Here is a 19,023-nt window from a genome sequence, read left to right as displayed (position 1 = left end):
TTATTATGCCTATGCCAATATTATGTATAACTGAACACTGTAGTATATTATGATTGCATTTCTTTTTTTTTTAAGTTAATACTTTCCTTACTTTCATTTTTTTTGTACCTATTGATAATTTTTCTTATACTTTCTATAGCCTCCTAATTATATTTTTCCACAAGATCAATGTTATCAATAATCTGTCAGTTACTTTCCTTGGAGACACCCTTCTTGGAGATCTCTATTCTTCGATCTGAACACCAGTTCAGTCTTTAAGGTCTGATGCACAGCTGTTATCTTCGGTTTTCCGTTTGCCTTTCTCCTGGGTTTGATTCAGTTCCCTGGATCTCATGTCTTTATCTTTCTTAGTTTGCTCCCTGGCTTCGTTGACCGACATCCTCCAGTAGTTTCGTCAGGTCCTAAAGCTGGTACAACAGTAGAGGACATTGCGATGACAGCTCTTGACCAGTCTATTCTTTGAGTCACTCTGCTCCGATATAAATTAGTTGCCCTCTGTGTCTGATACACAGCTGTCACGCTAGGATCTCCCTGTATCACTATCCTGTACAGCCCCTTTACCTGTCTCCTGTGATGAATTTCCTGTTTTTTTCATTCCACATTTTCCTCTTTTTCGGTTTGCATTCTTGTTTTGGTAGCTTCCTAGAAAGAGTACACAGGAACTCCTGTTAGGTTCCTTGTGTCTAAAAATGTCTTTCTTGAAGGAGAGGTAGGCTGGGTATAGAATTTTAAGTTGCAAATAATTTTCTTTAAGAATTTTGAAGATGTTGTTCCTTTGTCTTCTTGCTTCCAATTGTTGCTTTTGACAGTGGGAAGATGTGTGACCAGTTTTTCTCTCTGGAAGCATGTAACATCTCTTTGTCCCCAGTGTTCTGAAATTTCATAGTGATTTATCTTTTTTTATTGTTGTAAAAATATATAACACATTTGTCAATTCAACTTAATGATTTATCTTGATATGGATGTCTTTTCATGCTGTGGCATGCTTGAAGGCTTTCAGTCTGGTGATGACCTTTAATGCTGGGAAATGTGGGATTATTTTGATGTTGATTTCTTCCTCTCATTTTCTCTGTTCTCACTTTCTGCAACTCTTGTTATTTGGATGTATGCTGCCCTGGACTGGTTCTTTTATTTTCTTATCCTTTCATCTCTCTGTCTTTTTGCTCTACTTTCTGGGAGATTGCCTCAATTCTATCTTTCAACCCTTCTACTGATTTTTTAAAATTTCTAAGAGCTCTTTTTTTTTTTGTCCATTTCTTTTGCATCCTGCTCTTTTCATGAATGTAGTGTAGTATCTTGTGTTAGATCTCTGAATCTATTAATGGTAGCTGTCAAAAAATTTCCTTCTTGCATAGTTCGTTTCCTACAATTTGCTTTTTTGTGTAATTTTTTTTTTTTTTTTTTATCCTTAATCTTCCATTTATAGTCTTTCCTCAGATATCTAGGAATTCCTGGCTGTCAGATAATGGTTAAAGACTAAAGACCAAAAAGCTGATTGGAAGTTCTGAACAAGTAGGAGGGTCCTAAAAGTTAGATTTCTACTGTAGGGTGATCTGGGTGACTACTATTGGGAACTGCCAAAGTAAGTTTCTTTAGTTTCTTCCTCTTGTATATTTAGATTCCCTAGTGAATACTCTTCCAGTATCTTGCTTGAAGGGTAAAGATTTTTTGGGAGCTACCCAGATTTAGAAGATTGGGATGGGCTGTCCACATAACCCATTTATCTTCTATGTATTGTTATTACATTTTCCTGTTTTCCATAGAGTAGGTATGCCCTCAGCTGCGCTGCCTTATTCTTAGTCCACACTTTTGCCTTTCCAGATAATAAACCTCACCTTTGGCTGAGGTAGGGAAGGAACAGTCACCAAGTGGGTTAGAGTGAGTGAGGGAATCAAGAGATCTAATTGCTTTTCAAGAAACTTTTAACCAGTCCTTCTTCCCTTTGGCCCCAGTTCCAAAGTTACCTGGTTGCCAGTTCTCATGCCTTTTGAGAATTTTCTGGTATTAAAAGAGTCATTCTCTGTTTTCCCCACTGCTAGCTTTAGGGTACCCTGGTGGCGTAGTGTTTAAGTGCTACGGCTGCTAACCAAAGGGCTGGCAGTTCGAATCTGCCAGGTGCTCCTTGGAAACTCTATGGGGCAGTTCTACACCGTCCTATAGGGTTGCTATGAGTCGGAATCGACTTGAGGGCACCAGGTGAACTGGGTGAGCTTAGGGTTAAGCTTCCTTGGGTTTCCTAAATCAGTTTCTACCTATCTATCTGCTTCCCAAGTTTCAAAATCTTCTTTTCTTCTTGCCTGTTCTCCCCATCTTTGTGATCTTATATCTTTTTTAAAAGTCCCTTTAATGTAGTTTTGAAGTTCTGGTGGCACAGTGGTTAAGAGCTCAGCTGCTAACCGAAACACTGGCAGTTTGAATATATCACTGCTCTTTGGAAACCCTGTGGGGCAATTCTGCTCTGTCCTGTAGGGTCGCTGTGAGTCGCAATCAGCTTGACAGCAATGGGTTCGGTTGGTTTTTCTTAGTGTGGTTTTTGTGGGTTTTGGAGAAGGAGTAAAAATAGGTAGCATATTTATTCTGCCTTTTTAGCTAGAAGCCTGCTCCTTCTTTGCCTGGAAAATACCTTCTCCTCTTTCAAGGCCTGGTTCAAATGGCTCATCCTCTGTGAGGTCATCTCCAGCATTTCCAGGGAGAGCTCTTGCTTTATCCTCCATGGCACAGTTTCTTTGTTTACACTTCTCTCTTTCTACTAAGGCCATGCAATCTGTGAGGATAGGGAGCACACCTGATGCCTCTTGCCTCACTGGAGATGGCACACAGAAGACACTCAATACATATTTGCCAGGTGACCCAAGTGAACCCTGACTGTTCTGATGATAAAGTCATTATCTTTTCCATTTTTCACATGGCATCTCATGTTGCAGTGTTCGTGCCTTGGTAACAGCAGCAGCAGCGGAGGCCTGGGGACACAGGAGAGGTCCAGGCATCAGGGATGGCCCCCGCTTCTCACCTTCTTCCTTTCAACCCTTTGAAGCCATGGACACTAGGAGTAAGGTGGAGAAGCCAGGCATGAGTCTGGCTTATTTAATCTTGGGTATTTTATTGACTGTGAATCCCAACATTACTGTGGGAGTAGGCTTTTCCCTATTTCAAGCCCAACCCAAAAGAGAAAATTTCTACTTGCTTAGTGCCGTGATACCCATGTCTCATGATGACCGGCCAGGGCCATGGTCTTCAGGGGCACCTACTGTGCTTTTATCTACAACATTATCATCTCTATCTCCATTATCCATACTTAGTCCATTGTTGTATCCCACCATTCTTTCCCCTTCTCACCCCTACATACATCAAAAAATCTCAAGTTTTCAGATTTTTATGTAGCTGATTAGGAAAGAGGTCGTTATGATCACCACAGTCAGTATACTGTAAACAAGTCTTCTCCAATTAGCAAGGAGAAAATATAGACTGGAGGGCAGGGGAAAGGTTCCTGTAGGTGGGGGAGGAATGATACAGAAGTATCAGAGAACAAAGGAAATAGGGTTGGAAGTTGGGTCTCCCTAGCCCTGAAATACGAACAGTACATGGATCTATGGCCGAGACTGGCCTCCATGTGACACTGGCCTGGTGATCCTGGCTTGTCTTCGTGGAGATAGAGTGACCATACATACTCTCCTTCTCCCCAGCTTTCTCCCAGCCTGTCTGTAGCATCCCCTAAAGGAGGCTGTGGAGGCTCAGCCCACCAGGGCCCTGCCAGGCATAGGTGATGCTTTACTGGTGGGCATCTCTGCCAGTGCCCCTGTTGGCTGGCTTATGAAGGAAGCCCTTAGGGGCTTGGAGAAGGGACATAGGTCCCCTGTCAATTCTTTTCACTCAGGATGTGATGAGGAGAAGGGAAGACCACAGACTCTAGTACCACTGGGAGCTCTCCTGGCCAGGCTGAGGGGGTGTGTGTATGCACCCTGCCTGTGGGCATGCCTGCATGTGCGTGCATGCGTGTGCAGTTGTCAGCTTTTGTGTGGTTTAGAATATAGTTTGCATTACTGAGGGGACAAGGAAATGCTTTCTTCCAAAATAAATTTCTTCTAAAGCCCACTGTTACTATGGAACCCTAAGCTGTCCCCACTGTGAAAAGAGGCACCAGAGGGTGGTGTGGGGAATGAGGCTCAGCCTTGGGGTTGTAGGGTCCATTCAGCACCCCCTAAACCTCCTTGCCAACCCTTGCCCCCAGTCCCAGCCTGACTATACTTAGATGCCCTGGAGGCTGAGGCCATGCTGGCAGGTCATGGGCAGGGAGACTCTGGCGGGCACCTCACAGGGATGAGATCATCCCACGGGATGGTGAGGACACCTGTGCTGGCCACCCGCACAGTGGTGCAACCAGGGACTTTAGCTCACAGTGGAAACACCATGCTCGTTTTACAGCCAGGGCTGCCCAGACTGTGTTCCTGGCCAACCCAGCTGTATCCTTGCCTCCCCTGTTCCCTGCTTCTGTACACAGGTCCCCCATGTGCTCTCTGCCTTCACCCACATGCCTCTGTGTTGTTATTCTTTATCGGGCATGTCCTTCCCATCTACCTCTTGTTTGTTCATTTGCTCACTCATTTACTCATTCATCCAACAGAGTTTTATTAAGTACATACGCCTCTATGGAAATATCAGACCCACGAGAACAGAGGCTACCCTGTGTTATTCACTGGTATATCACCAGGCACTGTTGTAGGTGGTGGGGATATAGCAGTGAACAAGATATGATTCCTGCCCACATGGGACATAAGTCTAGTCGGGGAGGATGGGTATGGAAATAGCCAATGACGGTGTCGTGATTAGAGCCATGATGGGGAAGTAGAGGCCATGGTAAAGCTGGGGTGAGGGGGGCGGCGAGCACCAAACCATTTTCTGAAATTCTGCTCATCCTTCAAGGTCTAGTTCCAATGCCGCTTATGCTATAAAGCCATTCCTGCTTCCCCAAGTGGAGGTGATCGCTTCCTTCCCTGCACACTTGAGCCCTTTATTTGTGTATTGCTTCATTTATTCATCTGTAAAGATTTAATGAGTGTTGATTCCATACAACAGTGAGCTCTGGTGGTACAGTGGTTAAAGTGCTCAGCTGCTAGTCAAAAGGTTGGTGGTTCAAACCTACCAGCTGCTCCTCAGGAGCAAGATGTGGCAGGTTGTTTCAGTAAAGAGCTACAGCCTTAGAAACCGTTTTGGGCAGTTCTACTCTGTCCTGTAGGGTCACTGTGAGTTGGAATTATCTTGATGGCAGTGGGTTTGGTTTTTGGTTTGGATTCCATACAAGGATTACTCTAGAAACTGGTGATACAGTGATGAATAACACAGAGTAGCCTCTGCTCTCATGGGTCTGATATTTCTATAGAGGGGTGGGTAGGAGAGAATAGACAATAAACTAACAAACTCATACATATACAATATGTCCGATAGGGATGTGTTCTATGGAGAAAAACAAACAGAGAAGAGGATTAAGAAGTGCCAGGGAGGGAGAGTTGCTGTTTTACGTAGGTTTGTACGCAAGGCCTCTCTAGGGAGGTAATAGGTGGACGGGTTGGATGCTTGCACGGGTGTTAGAGTAGGAATCAGCAGGATTGCAGGGCTGCAGTGCAGCAAGCAAGGGGGAGAGTGGTAGGAAACAAGGCCAGAGAGGTAATGGGGGCTAAGTCATGTGGCCCTGGTTGAAATGGAGGGCACTGGGGCGTGTTGTGAGAGGCCCAGGTGGCGGAGTGGTTAAGAGCTCTGTTGCTAACTGAAAGGTTGGCATTTTGAAACCACCTGCAGGACAAAGATGTGGCAGGCTGCTTCTGTGAAGATTTACACCTTGGAGACCTTGTGGGGGCAGTTCTACTCTGTCTTCTAGGGTTGCTATGAGTCAGAATCAACTCAACGGCAGTGGGTTTTGGTTTTTGGGGTGTTTTGCAAACAGTTAAGCATTTGGCTGCTAACCAAAAGGTTCGAGGTTCAAGTCCATCCAGAGATGCCTCAGAAGTAAGGCCTGGTAATCTACTCCTGAAAAACCAGTCATTGAAAACCCTACGGAGCACAGTCCTACTGTGACATGCATGGGGTTGTCATAAGCTGGAGCCGACTTGATGATAATGGGTTGGAGGTGTTTTGAGCAGAGGTGCTATGTGACCTGATTTTGAGAGGAATCGCTCTGGCTGTTGTGTTGTGAATGGGCTGAAGAGGGGCCAGGATGGAAGTAGTAAGATCAGGGAGGAGGTTTTTGCAAAAATGGAGGTTGAGATGATGTTTATGTGGACCAGGTTGGTGGTGATGACAAGAAGTGATCATATTCTGGATATATTCTGAAAGGAGGACCCGATAGGATGGCCCAGTGAAATAGATGTGATAAAAGAGAGGAAAAAAGGATTACTTCAGAGTTTTTGGCCTGAGCCAAATTAAAAGGATGAAGTTACCATTTACTCTTAGGTATGTGGGAGCTGGCTTGGAAAAGGAAATAGGGGGTTTGTCTTGGGACATGTTAAGTTTGATTCCTATTAAATCTCTAAGTGGAGATTCAGATATGCAGTCAAAAATAAGCACCAGTAGTTTGGGGAGAGGTCTGGGCTGGTGATATAAATTTGGGTGCCATCAGCATAAGATATTTAAAAGCCATGAGACAGGATTAGATCCCCTAGGTTGTGTGTGTGGACAAAGAATGGACAGTGGCTCTGAGGCCTGAACTCTGGAGCATTCTAACATTTACAGGTCTTGGTAATGAACGAGATTGAAGAAAGGGGCCAGTGAATTAGGAGGAACACCAAGAGGGAGAGGCGTCCCAGAATCCAAGTGGAAAGGGCTTCAGAAAGTGGGGTCAGTGCTGCTGGTAGATTGGATAGATGAGGCATAAGGGTCCACCGTTGGGTTTGGCAATGTGCAAGTCATGGGTGATCTTGACAGAAGCAGTTTTGGAGCCATGGCGAGGACAAAAGCCCAATTTGAGGAGAGGAAGTGAAGACAGTGGGTACAGATAACTCTTTTGATGAGTTGTTCCATAAAGGAGAGAGCAGAGAAATTTGTGCTGGAGGACGTGGGGTCAGAGGAAGTTGTTTTTAGAGAGGGGAGACAATACAACTTCTTGTATGCTGATGGGAATAAGATAATAGAGAGGAAAGGTTTGACCATGCAGGAGAGTTTGGGGTAATTGTTAGAGAGATGTCCTTGTTTAGGCAAGTAGAGATGGGATCTAGTAGAAAGGTGGGTTTAGATGGGAGTGGAGGCAGTTTATCCACAGACGATAGAGAAGGCCGAGCGTATGTGTACAGATGCAGGTGCATTGCCACCTTGTGTGGGTACATGTCTTATCTTTTCTCTTATACAATAAGTACACTGAAAGCAATTGGTCTTACATGCTCTGTGTCTTCATAGCCTAGCTTGGCAGTCAGCAAGTACTTAATTGTTTGTGTGTATGTATTTCTGAGTGAATGTGTTGTGTTAGGAGTTCCTGGGTGGTGCAAATGGTTAAGTGCTCAACTACTAACTGAAAGGTTGGTGGGTTGAATATTTCTAACAGGTAATGAAAATCAACTGGAACCAGCTTAAGAAATGAAGCAGAATTCATTTGTAAGGTTAAAAGGGCTTCTTATGGAAATGACAACCAGGAATGCAGCTGTGCCCAGGCAAGGGATGGAATCAGTATTTGGAAGAATGTTGGAATTCTGTCTCTCATCTCTTATTCTATACTGAATATCAACTTCATGGTTCTGTTTCATTGCAGACCAGCTTTGTCTGCTTCTCAGTCCATGTGGTGGAATATGGCTGCCCTATGTCTCCATTTCTAGACCATTTCTAGACCAATCAGCTATTTTGGAACTGGCCTTCCTGCATCCTTCTGCTTCCTTCTCAGGATACCCGGAGCCGGAGGTCACCTGGTACAAGGATGACACTGAACTGGACCGCTACTGTGGCTTGCCAAAATACAAGATCACTCACCAGGGCAACCGCCACACCCTGCAGCTCTACAGGTGAGGGAAAGGGACTTGGTCCATCTCTCTGCCCTCCAGAGGGCCCTATGGCTCTGAGCCTACCCTCAGAAATGGAGTCTGCTGGATGAAGTTGCCCAGGCAGAAGTGGGGGTGGAGGGCGGGGTTCTGCTGCTGAGTTGTACCACCTGGTGAACCTGTCTGCCTGCCAGTACCTGGGATCTTCTAAGGCCAGGGTGGGAGTATTCCTGACAGCCAGAATGCTGAGTGCAACCAGAGGAGGTCCTGACCCACAGAAACATTGTCCGTGAGGTCAGCCGCCAAAAAAAGCTACTGTGTCATCCTTACTTCACAAAGGGCTGTTTGGGTCACTTGTTTCTGAAAGAAACTCTCCTGGGCCCTGAGTCTAATCCCTCTGGGGACAGTGTGATCTTGGTCAGCTCCCGCCCTCTCTCCAGCCTCAGTTTCCTCAACTGTAACCAAGAGTGTTGGGTGTGGTGATGTCTGAGGTGGGGGGTGTGTCAGTTGGAGCAGGATTTTTTGGGGGGCCCAGCATGCACAGCTCTGCAAGGCTTTGGCTGCGGGGGGTGGGGGCTCGCAGCTCCCAGGTCGGAGAGGTGTCATCTCATGCCACTACCTCTAGGTGCCGAGAAGAAGATGCTGCCATCTACCAGGCCTCTGCCCGGAATGCCAAGGGCATCGTGTCCTGCTCAGGGGTGCTGGAGGTGGGCACCATGACCGAGTACAAGATCCACCAGCGCTGGTTCGCCAAGCTGAAGCGCAAGGCTGCGGCAAAGATGCGTGAGATAGAGCAGAGCTGGAAGCATGGGAAGGAGGTGGCCGGGGAGGCCGACACCCTGCGCAAGCTCAGCCCTGACCGCTTCCAGCGCAAGCGGCGGCTCAGTGGGGCTGAAGTGCCAGTCCCCTCAGTCCCTCCTAGGGAAGCTGAGAGTGGGACCTCCACAGCCTGGCAGGAGGGAGAGACTGAACCTACTCAGCACCCAGGCCTCGGCCTGCTCAACAGTTTTGCTCCCGGGGAGGTGACCACCAATGGGGAGGCAGCCCCAGAGAACGAGGAGGATGGGGAGCATGGCTTGTTGACATACATCTGTGAGGCCATGGAGCTGGGGTCCCAGAGAGCCCCCAAAAAGGAGTCTGGTGCCAAGAAGAAAAAGAAAGATGAGGAACCTAAGCAAGGCCTGCGGAAGCCAGAGTTAGAGAAAGCAGCCCGAGGACACCATCCTTCTGAAAACCGTGTCCCCAGTTCAGACAAGCCTGACTCCTGTGGGATGCAGGGGCCCATGAACGTGGAGCAGATTCAGACCCTGACCAGAGGCAGGGCTGCACGGGGGCCTGGGTCCTCTGAAGCAGATGGTACTAGGAAGCCAGCATCTGCTAAGGGCACTGGAGACAAGACCCAGAATGCCCCTGCTCTGGCCCCTGCTCCAACCCCTGTCCCTGTCCCAGGCCCTGTCCCAGCTCTGGGTCCAGACCAGGAAGCGTACTTCTCCCTGAAGGACAGGTATCTGAAGAGCACCCAGGCAGGTAGGCCTCAGGAGGATGGGTCCCAAGCCACAAGTGGCAGGGCACCCAGAGCGCTACCCTTGGGGAAAGTAGCTGGCCAGGCAAGAGTCGAGAAGGAGCCTGTTGCCCCTGGCCAGCTCATACCTTCCCCAGTCTCCCAGCCAATGAGGCCTTTCAACAGGAAGAGATTCGCCCCTCCGAAGCCCAAAGGGGAGCCTACCACCAACAGCAGGCCCGACTCTTCCCTGGGTCAGGCTCCAGAGCCCAGGCCCCAGGGCTTAGGGAAGTCCCCAACTCAAGCCTCTGCCACAGTGCCGACGCCCCCTGCCCGGAGGAAACACAGCACCCGGGACAGCCCCCTGCAGGGGCGAGCAGGCCTCAGGTCTCCAGGAGAAGTAAGTTGGGTGTTGGGTGCCTGAAGCTACTCTGGGAAGCTGACCTCATGGAAACTCTTGCAGCGACAGTGAGCAGTGGGCTATTTATGGAGGGGGGTGGGGCGGGATAGAGTACCAGCCAGGAGCCGGGGCCATAGGCATGGCCCTTGCCCCAACCACTCTCCAGATGCCAGGCATGTGGGCAGCACAGCCTGACTGTGACCCCTCTTCTGAGAGCATGAGAGCTCACAGCCCGGGGACTGGGCCCCAGAGGGAGCGAGAGGAAAGACAGTGCTCTCTGGGAAAGAAGAGTCCAGTGGAGAGGGTTTTCTTGGCTATACTGAGGTGGGGAGTCCCTGGGTGGTGCATACGGTTAGGTACTTGGCTGCTAACTGAAAAGCTGTCAGTTCGAGTCTACCCAGAGACACCTTGGAAGAAAGGCCTGGGAATTAGCTTCTCAAAAAAATCCATTGAGAACTGTCCTAGTTATCTGGTGCCGCTATAACAGAAATACCACAAGTGAATTGTTTTAACAAACAGAAATTTATTCTCTCACAGTCTAGGAGGCTAGAAGTCTAAATTCAGGGTGCCAGTTCCAGGGGAAGACCTTCTCTCTCTGTCTTCTCTGGGTGAAGATCCTTGTCATTGATCTTCCCCTGGTCTAGGAACTTCTCAGTGCAGGGATCCTGGGTCCAAAGGATGTACTACCCTCCTGGTTCATTCTTGGTGGTAGGAGGTCCCATTCTGTCTCTGCTCTCTTCTCTCTTTTATATCTCAAAAGAGATTGACTCAAAATACAGTCCAATCTTGTAGATTGAGTCCTGCCTCATTAACATAACTGCCGATAACCCCACCCCATTAACATCATAGAGGTAGGATTTACAACACATAGGAAAATCACATCAAACTACAAAACGGTGGGCAATCACACAGTACGGGGAATCATGGCCTAGCCAAGTTGACATACATTTTTGGGGGACACAGTTCAACCCATAACAGAAACTCTATAGAGTGGTTCTACTCTGACATGCATGGGGCTGCCATGCATTGGAGTCAGCTTGATGACAGCTGGTTATCCTGAGGCAGCAATGTTTCGTGGGAAAGACTGAAGAGCAGTAGAGGCCTGTAGTCTGCAGTGGTTCTCAACCTGGATGCTCATTAGAAGATTTTTATAAGCTACCAAATGTCCAGCAGATTCTGATTTAATCTGGGTTTTTCTAAGGTTTTGGTGTCTGGCATCTGCACATTCAAATCTGACTAGTCCACTTATTGTGTGGTACCTTCCCGAGTCTCATAAAATGGAAAAAATGATAATACCAGCCTCCTTACTGAGGGCTGTTGAGAGAACTAGGGTGCTTAGCACAGGGCCTGATGCATATGAAGAACTCAACTGATGGCAGTAGGTAGAAGATATTACTGAGGTGGGAGGTAGAGGGAAATGGCTTTACTTGGGAACAAGAGTGCTGCCATTTCCTGAGGAGCAGGTAACCAACAGAGAAAAGATGGTGTTTTGTGAGGAGAAAGGGCAGTGGGGTATCCACTCTTCAAAGAAAGAGGCAGATGGTTGACCACATTAAGGAGTTTGATAGGGGAGAGGGAGGGAAGAGTGGGATGCAGAGAATTGACAGAGGGAAACAATTTGTCCCTTGGGGTCAATGTTCTGTGGCAGGGGACAGAGAAAGGTGGTACTTCACAGGGACTTGGGGTGACAGTGTTCTATAGTGGGGCAGGAAGAAGGCAGTCTTTCTTATGAGGGATAGAAGGAAAAAGTGTTTCAGGAGTGGGGGCGGGGACAGATAAAATACATAGACATACTTATACCAGTTCAACCAGTTGCCACTGAGTCAGTTTTGACTTATGAAGACCACGTTTGTCAGAGTAGAGCTGTGCTCCACAGGGTTTTCAGTACTTGATTTTTTGGAAGTAGGTCAACAGTCGTTTCTTCCGAGGCACCTCTGGGTGGACGTGAACCGCCAAACTTTTGGTTAGCATGTTAACTGCTTGTACCACCCAGGAACTTCAAGAAATACTTATTCTAGTAAATTATTGGTTGTTTATCTGAAACTCAAATTAAACTGGGTGTCCCGTATTCCTTTCTGCTAAATCTGGCAACCCTAAATGGTGATAGTCTGTCATTTCAGCAGGAACTAAGGAGAGATCGTTTCTTGGGGTAGAGGAAGCCAAAGTCATGGGCCCTGGAAATGGCAGCTTCATGAGGGAACAGGAGAGCTGATGGAAAGCAATGTGACACAGGGGTAGGGTAGAGGAGAGAAAGTTTATTGAAACAGTGAAGGGAAACACAGGGCGGACACACTGAGACAGCACCTTATGGAGGGCAAAGGGAAAAGGATATTTCTTTGGGAACAGGGAGGGCCACATGCCCCTTGGAGAGAATGTTCATGTGGGGAAGGAAGAGGGGACCAGTTGCAAGGGCGACCTGGGGAGATGGCTTCATTTCAGTGGGTACTGAGCTGGACCATGGGGACAGTAGTTCAGAGGGCTTTGGGGTGGGGCAAAACTCAAGGACTCTCACCCCTTTGGGCTTGGTCTCAGGAGATTTTGGCTGCCAGCATGGTATGTTCCTGGAGGCCGAGGGAGAGCTAGTGGGGGTGGTCCATGCTGACAGCCCACAGGCTGGACTGCAGGGCCTTACTGTAGGCATGGCCCATGTGGGCCCCCAGGGAACTCATTTGGGAAGTGACCAGGCAGTCAGCCAAGTCTGTGTGCGAATCTAGCTTCTCCACCCACAGGGGTCAGGAGCATCCAGCCAGCACGGCTGCACCCTCCTGGCAGGGCCAGTGGAGGCCATGCCAGGCCCTCCCATCTGCAGGCGAGGGTGGTGCCGGCACGTGAGAGACTGTCTGTGGTGGCTCTGCAGTCCTTGCAAGAAGGCTGAGTTTATTTTATTTCTTTTTAACTTTGAAATATACATGTAAAAAATGTATATTTTGAAGCTGCTGCTTTTTAGTGGCTTAATTTAAATAGTTTTTTTTGTATTTTCATCCTATTAAATCTTTAAAAAACACCTTTTTTTCTGGTTTTAAAAATAACACATAGTTATAGTAGACAATATGGGGGAAACCCTACAAATTCAAAACAGAAAGTAAAAATTCACCTATAATTCTACCATCCACAGATAACTATCATTCCATAGATGGTGTGATATCTTGGTGTATCCTTTTAAATGTGTATATGTATTTAAAAAAAAAATTAATTTGTGCTCTTACTTTGGTTCGGTTTTATATCCTGCTATCTTTACTTTTCATTATTTCATGGGCATTTTTCTATGGTTTCTAAAAATTCTTTGAAAAACTTCATTTTTAATGGCTGTATAAGATACCATAGTATGAATATTTTGACCATTTCCTCCATAGTGTTTGTGCTTTCCTTCTGCGTCCTAAGAGTAGTTAAATATTAATCTATATATTTTTCCCAATTTTTGTTGTTTAAATTCTTTCATTTGACTTTTAAATTAATCTGGAATTTATTTGGGGCCCTGGTGCACAGTGGCAAAGTGTTTGGCTGTTAACCAAAAGGTTGGCAGTTTGAATCCACCAGGTGCCCCTTGGAAATTCTATGGGGCAGCTCTGCTCTGCCCTATAGAGTCGCTATGGGTTGGGGTTTACTTGACGGCAACAGGTTTAGTTTGCTTGGTTTTGGAATTTATTTGGGTGTATAGCATGGAGCCCTGGTGGCACAGTGGTTAAGAGCCTGGCTGTTAACCAAATCTCTGCAGTTCAAATCCACCAGCCACTCCTCGGAAAATCTACGCAGCAGTTCTACTCTGTCTTGTACAGTCACTATGAGTTGGAATCGACTGGACGGCAATGGGTTTGGTTTTTTGGTTTTTATAGTATAGTATTAGGCTGTAGTTTGATTTTTTTATTAATAAGTAATTTCTCCCAATATCATTTGTCGAATATTCAGCTTTACCCATTAGCTTGTGATTGTTTCTTTATATGCTATTTTTTTATATGCAGGAAGTCTATTTTAGTTCTTACATGCACCTGAATCATAATCCATAAATCTGTTGATTCTCACAGCAGGACAATCTTGTTTTAATTATGGTAGTTTTAATATCTGTCAGGGTAAATTCTTCTCTTATGCTTCTTTTAAATTTCATCTTAGCTATTCTTTCTTATTTTTTCTTGTAGGAAAACTTTAGAATCATTGTTTGAAATTATCCGAAATCCCAGATAATCTTTTTTAAAACTTTCTATCTTTATATTCACCTTTAAAAAAAAAAAGTGATAAATTGTTTTTAATAAGGTCATACCAAAAAAAAACCAAACACAGTGCCGTTGAGTCGATTCCGACTCATAGCAATCCTATAGGACAGAGTAGAACTACCCCATAGAGTTTCCAAGGAGCACCTGGTGGATTCGAACTGCTGTAGCACTTAAGCACAATGCTACCAGGGTTTCCAACAAGGTCATAAAACCTATTAAATCCTTTTTTGGAACACTAAAGGTAGATTTGCAATGGGAATGGTCTTATAGTAAAACTTGCTAAATATGTATTTTTAAGCAACTTTATTGAGATATAATTTATGTACCATAAAATTCACCCATTTTAAGTGTACACAGTACATGGTTCAGCATTGTACACAATTCAGAGTTGTGCACCCACCACCACAATCCAGTTTTAGAATATTTCTATCACCCCAAAAGAATATCTTGTGCCTTTTTGCAGTCAATCCCTGTTTCCCACTCCTAGAACCAGGCAACCACAATCTGCCTTCTGTTTCTCACATACCATTGGCATTTTATTGTGATTGCAATAAACATAAGGATTAATTTGGAAAAAGCAGTGTCTTACAATATTTAGCCTTCTCATCTGGAAGCATGGTTTTTATTTCCATTATTCAAATTTTCTTTAAAAATTTTTTTTTATCAATTTTGTTGTTGAGAATACACACAGCAGAACAAACATCAATTCAACAGTTTCTGTATGTACCACTTAGTGACATTGATTACATTCTTCTCAACCTCCTTTTCTCAGTAGTTCCTCCCCCATTAACATAAATTCACTGCCCCCTAAGTTTCCTATCTAATTTTTTGAATTGCTGTGTCAATTTAATCCCATATAGATAGTTCTTACCCATTGCTATGGAGTTGAATTCTAGTCATAGTGACCCTATAGGACAGGGTAGAACTGCCCTGTAGGGTTTCCAAAGCTGTAAATCTTTATGAAAGCAGACTTCTGCATCTTTCTCCCTTGGAGCAACTGGTAGGTTCAAACTGCTGACCTTTTGGTTAGTAGACGAATGCTTAACCACTGCATCACCAGGACTCCTTACAGATAGTTCTTAAAAGGGATAATGTTCTGGAGAGACATTTTTTACCAGTTAAGCTAAACTATTGTTTGGTTTTAAGAAGACTTCAGGGAATATTTTTGGTTTAAGATTTAAAGATTATCTCAGGACAGTAGTTTTGGGGGTTCATCCAACCTTCATGGCTCCAGGAAGCCTGGGGTCCATGAGAATAAAATTTCCTTTTTTATCTCTTTTTAGGAGCCCTGGTGGCGCAGTGGTTAAGAGCTTGGCTGCTAACCAAAAGGTCCGCAGTTCAAATCTACCAGCCACCTCTTGAAAACCCTATGACCCTATGGGACATCTCTACTCTGTCCTATAGGGTCGTTATGAGTCAAGATCAACTCGACGGCAATGGGTTTGGTTTTTGGTATCTCTTTCTAAGTTCTGTAGTTTTCTTCATATAGGACCAGCATATTTCTTGTTAGGGTTCGGTGCTTTAAAGGGCTCTGTTTCTGGGATGGGAGAAAGAGAAGGCAGTCTGATTCTGTAAAGATTACAGCCTTGAAAACCCTATGGGGCAGTTCTGCTCTGTCCTATAGGGTCGCTAGGAGTCAGAATCAACTCTACAGCGATAAATTTGGTTGTTGTTTGTTTGTTTTGGTTTCTGGGATATGATGCCAGTGCCTCCCTACTTTCTGTCTTGATTTTCTTTCCTGGGAATTAGGGATACCTCTGGTGGCAGCTCTGGAGTTAGGTTTCCATCTTAGATGCGGATAAGGAGCAATGAACTGTTAAGAATGTCCAGAGGCCCTGCAGCCCAGCCATGCTATTCAGACAGCTCTTTCTCCTGGCAGAGGCAGTCTTGTCTAAAGGTACTCCGTGAGTGGGAACTAGCCTTCGGTGCCTTCAAGGGCTGCTCTTTAATGCCCTAACCTGACATCTCTCTGAGTCTGTCCCCAGATGGGAGAGCCCTATGAGATCTGGAATTGAGGTACAGGAGTATGGTGACATGGTAGAGTGCCCAATCTGCCCAAATCCTTAGACGGGGCAGTGTAGGTTTGGGAGAGCTCTGTGGATGCCTTGGGACCCCAGAGTGTCTGTTTTTGCGAAACCCTGTGGGTTCTGAGGATGACCATCCCAAGGCCTGGAAACTCCCTTTCTACAGTAAGGGCCCAAGACTTGGTCTTCAGGAAATACTTGAATGTAAGTATTTGCTGAAAGTCCATTGAGGGAGGAGCGCTGGAAGAGAAACATGATCCTTGCCTTGAGGAACTGTCTAATGAATTGAAGGGACTAGACTCAACACTGGACAATAAGCGTCACTGCAGTAGGCTTCCAGAGACGGTGAGTGGTGTGGTCTAGAGCCATCACGGAAGGCATCTGGACTGACTGGTTGGCAGCACATATAGAACTTAATAATGGGAATACTATATTAGGAAACACTGAACAGAGTTCTTTTTTTTTTAATGAAAAGAATATCTGCCTTTTCTGTTTCCTGTGTACTTACCACAATTGAACAAAATCTGTCTCTAATATTCCCAGAGAGAGAGAAATTAGATAGGCGGAAGAGGAAGGAAGATATTCTGGGCAGGATGAATAGCGTGAAGTAAAGATAAAGTGGAGTAGACAGGAACTGCAAAACTTGCCTGCCCTAATTTTAATGTCTAAATGCATTGGAAACATCTCAACACTTTTCTTCTCTTCAGTGTTGTGTGTTCTACTTTGGTTTCTTTAGCATTGACTATAACATTACCCAGGGTTGATGGTGAGACAGAAAAGGAAGAGAATTAACGTTTTATTGCATATAAGCTTCCAGTAGTGGTGGGTTAGATAATTCAGGCCAACTTTTCTACTGAGGACAACTAGAAAAGCTGGGCAAAATATTAAAATGTCTGCTTGAAGGCATTGGGGAACTGACAAAGTGAAGAATTATTTGGCCAAGATCTGGGAGGAAATGGAAATCCACAGTGGTGTGTCCAACATGTGTCATAGCTTTTTCCTGGCAGTGTTTGCCTCTCCAGAAGAGAAGACAGAGACACTGGGCAGTGTTCTTGACAGCCTCATGGGACTAGGGTGAAAAAATTGGAGTCCATGGTCTCAAGAGTGGGAACCTCCAGTGCTTTTTGTTGGGATTCTGAAGGTTTGCATCCTAGGAGTAAGGGGAACCAAGTAAATTAGTCCACATGGGGATTGAGCTTAACCTCACTCATCTGGGAGGCTAATAAACATCTCAATCCCTGAAAGGTGATTCACCTGGAAGGTGAATCATTAAGGTACTTCCAGATACCTGGTGCCCTCAGGCATCTAGCAGAAGCAAACAAAAATCATATTTGAAGGATGATAACATCATCTTAAGCCTCAAATTATTTTTTCTTTTTTTATTGTGTTGAAATATATATAAAACATTTGCCATTTCAACATTTTTTACATGTACAATTCAATGAAATTAATTATGTTCTTCATCCTGTGTAACCATCACCACTATTCATTTTCAAAAATCCCAACACCCTTAACAGAAACTCAGTGCCCCTTAAGCAATACCTTCCGCTTTCTCCCTCCTTTCCATACCTGGGAACCACTAATAAACTTGGGTCTCTATACATTTGCCTATTCTAGATATTTCATATAAGTGGGATCCTGCAATATTTGTCCTTTTGTGTTTGACTTATTTCACTCAGCATAATGTTTTCAAGGTCTAATTATTTTGAAAAACAATTTTTCACATATAATATTTTATACTCAAATGAAGATAAGCAGGCACACAAAAAGAAGAAAACATGAAAAAAAACTAGCAAAAATAACATACTAGAAATGAGTTCATAGGGTTTTCAAATTTTGGCATTTTCATATATAAAATATAAAAATAAAACGATACTTTCTGTATTCAAGAAGATAAAAAGATAAGATTGAAAATTTCAGCAGAGAACTAGACACTATAAAAAAATGGTAAAGACTTGAAAAAGAACCAAACAGAATTCCAGAAGTGAGAAATATAATAACTAATATTAAGTTAGTTATTGTGTTTATGGCCATTCCAGTTCTGGCTAAGATTGAGTAAGTACACTCCACCCTGTATCTCCCACTTAAAACGGCTAAAAATCTGGGCAAAATGCATGGATTTTAAAAAGTAAATAGTGTTGGGCAGTTCCACCACCCAACTGTCAGTATGTTGTACTCTGGTGGCTTCTGTGTTGCTTTGATGCTGGAAGCTATGCCACCAGTATTTCAAATACCAGCAGGGTTGCCCATGGTGAACAGGCTTCGGTAGAGCTTCCAGACTCGGGCAGAATAGGAAGGAAGGCCTGGCCATCTACTTCTGAAAATTAGCCAATGGAAACCCTATGGACCACAACAGAATATTGTCCAGTATAGTGTGGAAGACGAGCACCCCCTGGGTTGGAAGGCACTACACAACAGCTGCAACAATGAACTCGAGCGTACCAATGATCGTGAAGATGGTGCGGGACAAGGCAGCGTTTTGTTCTGTTGTACACGGGGACTTCTTAAGTTGGAGCTGACTCGGTAGCAGCTAACAACAATGACAAGTAGGCAGTTGGGGAAGAGCAGCCTGGTGTTGTAACCTGAAGCCCAGTAGTAAACATCAGTATGGACAGAGAAAGCTCCAGGAGAAGCCCTCTAGATCAGGCTTGAGGAATGGGAGGAGGGTCTTCTGGTAGTGACAGTAGTTGTAGCAGAGGCTACAGGTACCTAAAACTCTGAGGGAAGGAATCTTCCCCTTTAATTAGAGGAGCTGTGGTCTCAAGAGGATAGGACAATTCCCGCCCCCCACCCCCACCCCAGTTGCTTTTTTCCTCTCCTGGACCTGTTCCTTGCCCTAGGACACAGGCTTAATTGTGAAAATATGTGGCAGAGTGGGATAAATAAAGCCTTAGCTGTGCGACTGAATGGCAACAGGATTTGGCTTTTTTTTTTT

At 45.1% G+C, this 19,023-nt stretch overlaps 1 protein-coding gene across 2 annotated transcripts in view; it reads left to right on the top strand.

The window, feature by feature from the left end:
* Window positions 1-19,023, top strand: part of ALPK3 (alpha kinase 3) — a 53,676-nt gene that overhangs the window by 11,655 nt on the left and 22,998 nt on the right. For both annotated transcript variants that reach the window (XM_049905931.1, XM_049905930.1), the window contains 2 exons: window positions 7,862-7,979; window positions 8,581-9,856. In XM_049905931.1, the coding sequence (XP_049761888.1) occupies window positions 7,862-7,979; window positions 8,581-9,856 (1,394 nt within the window). The remainder of the gene's footprint in view (window positions 1-7,861; window positions 7,980-8,580; window positions 9,857-19,023) is intronic.

The sequence above is a fragment of the Elephas maximus genome, chromosome 13 (assembly GCF_024166365.1).
Source record: "Elephas maximus indicus isolate mEleMax1 chromosome 13, mEleMax1 primary haplotype, whole genome shotgun sequence".
Classification (NCBI taxonomy): domain Eukaryota; kingdom Metazoa; phylum Chordata; class Mammalia; order Proboscidea; family Elephantidae; genus Elephas; species Elephas maximus.
Note: the sequence above shows the minus strand (reverse complement) of the source record. Positions and strands in the feature narration are given on the sequence as shown.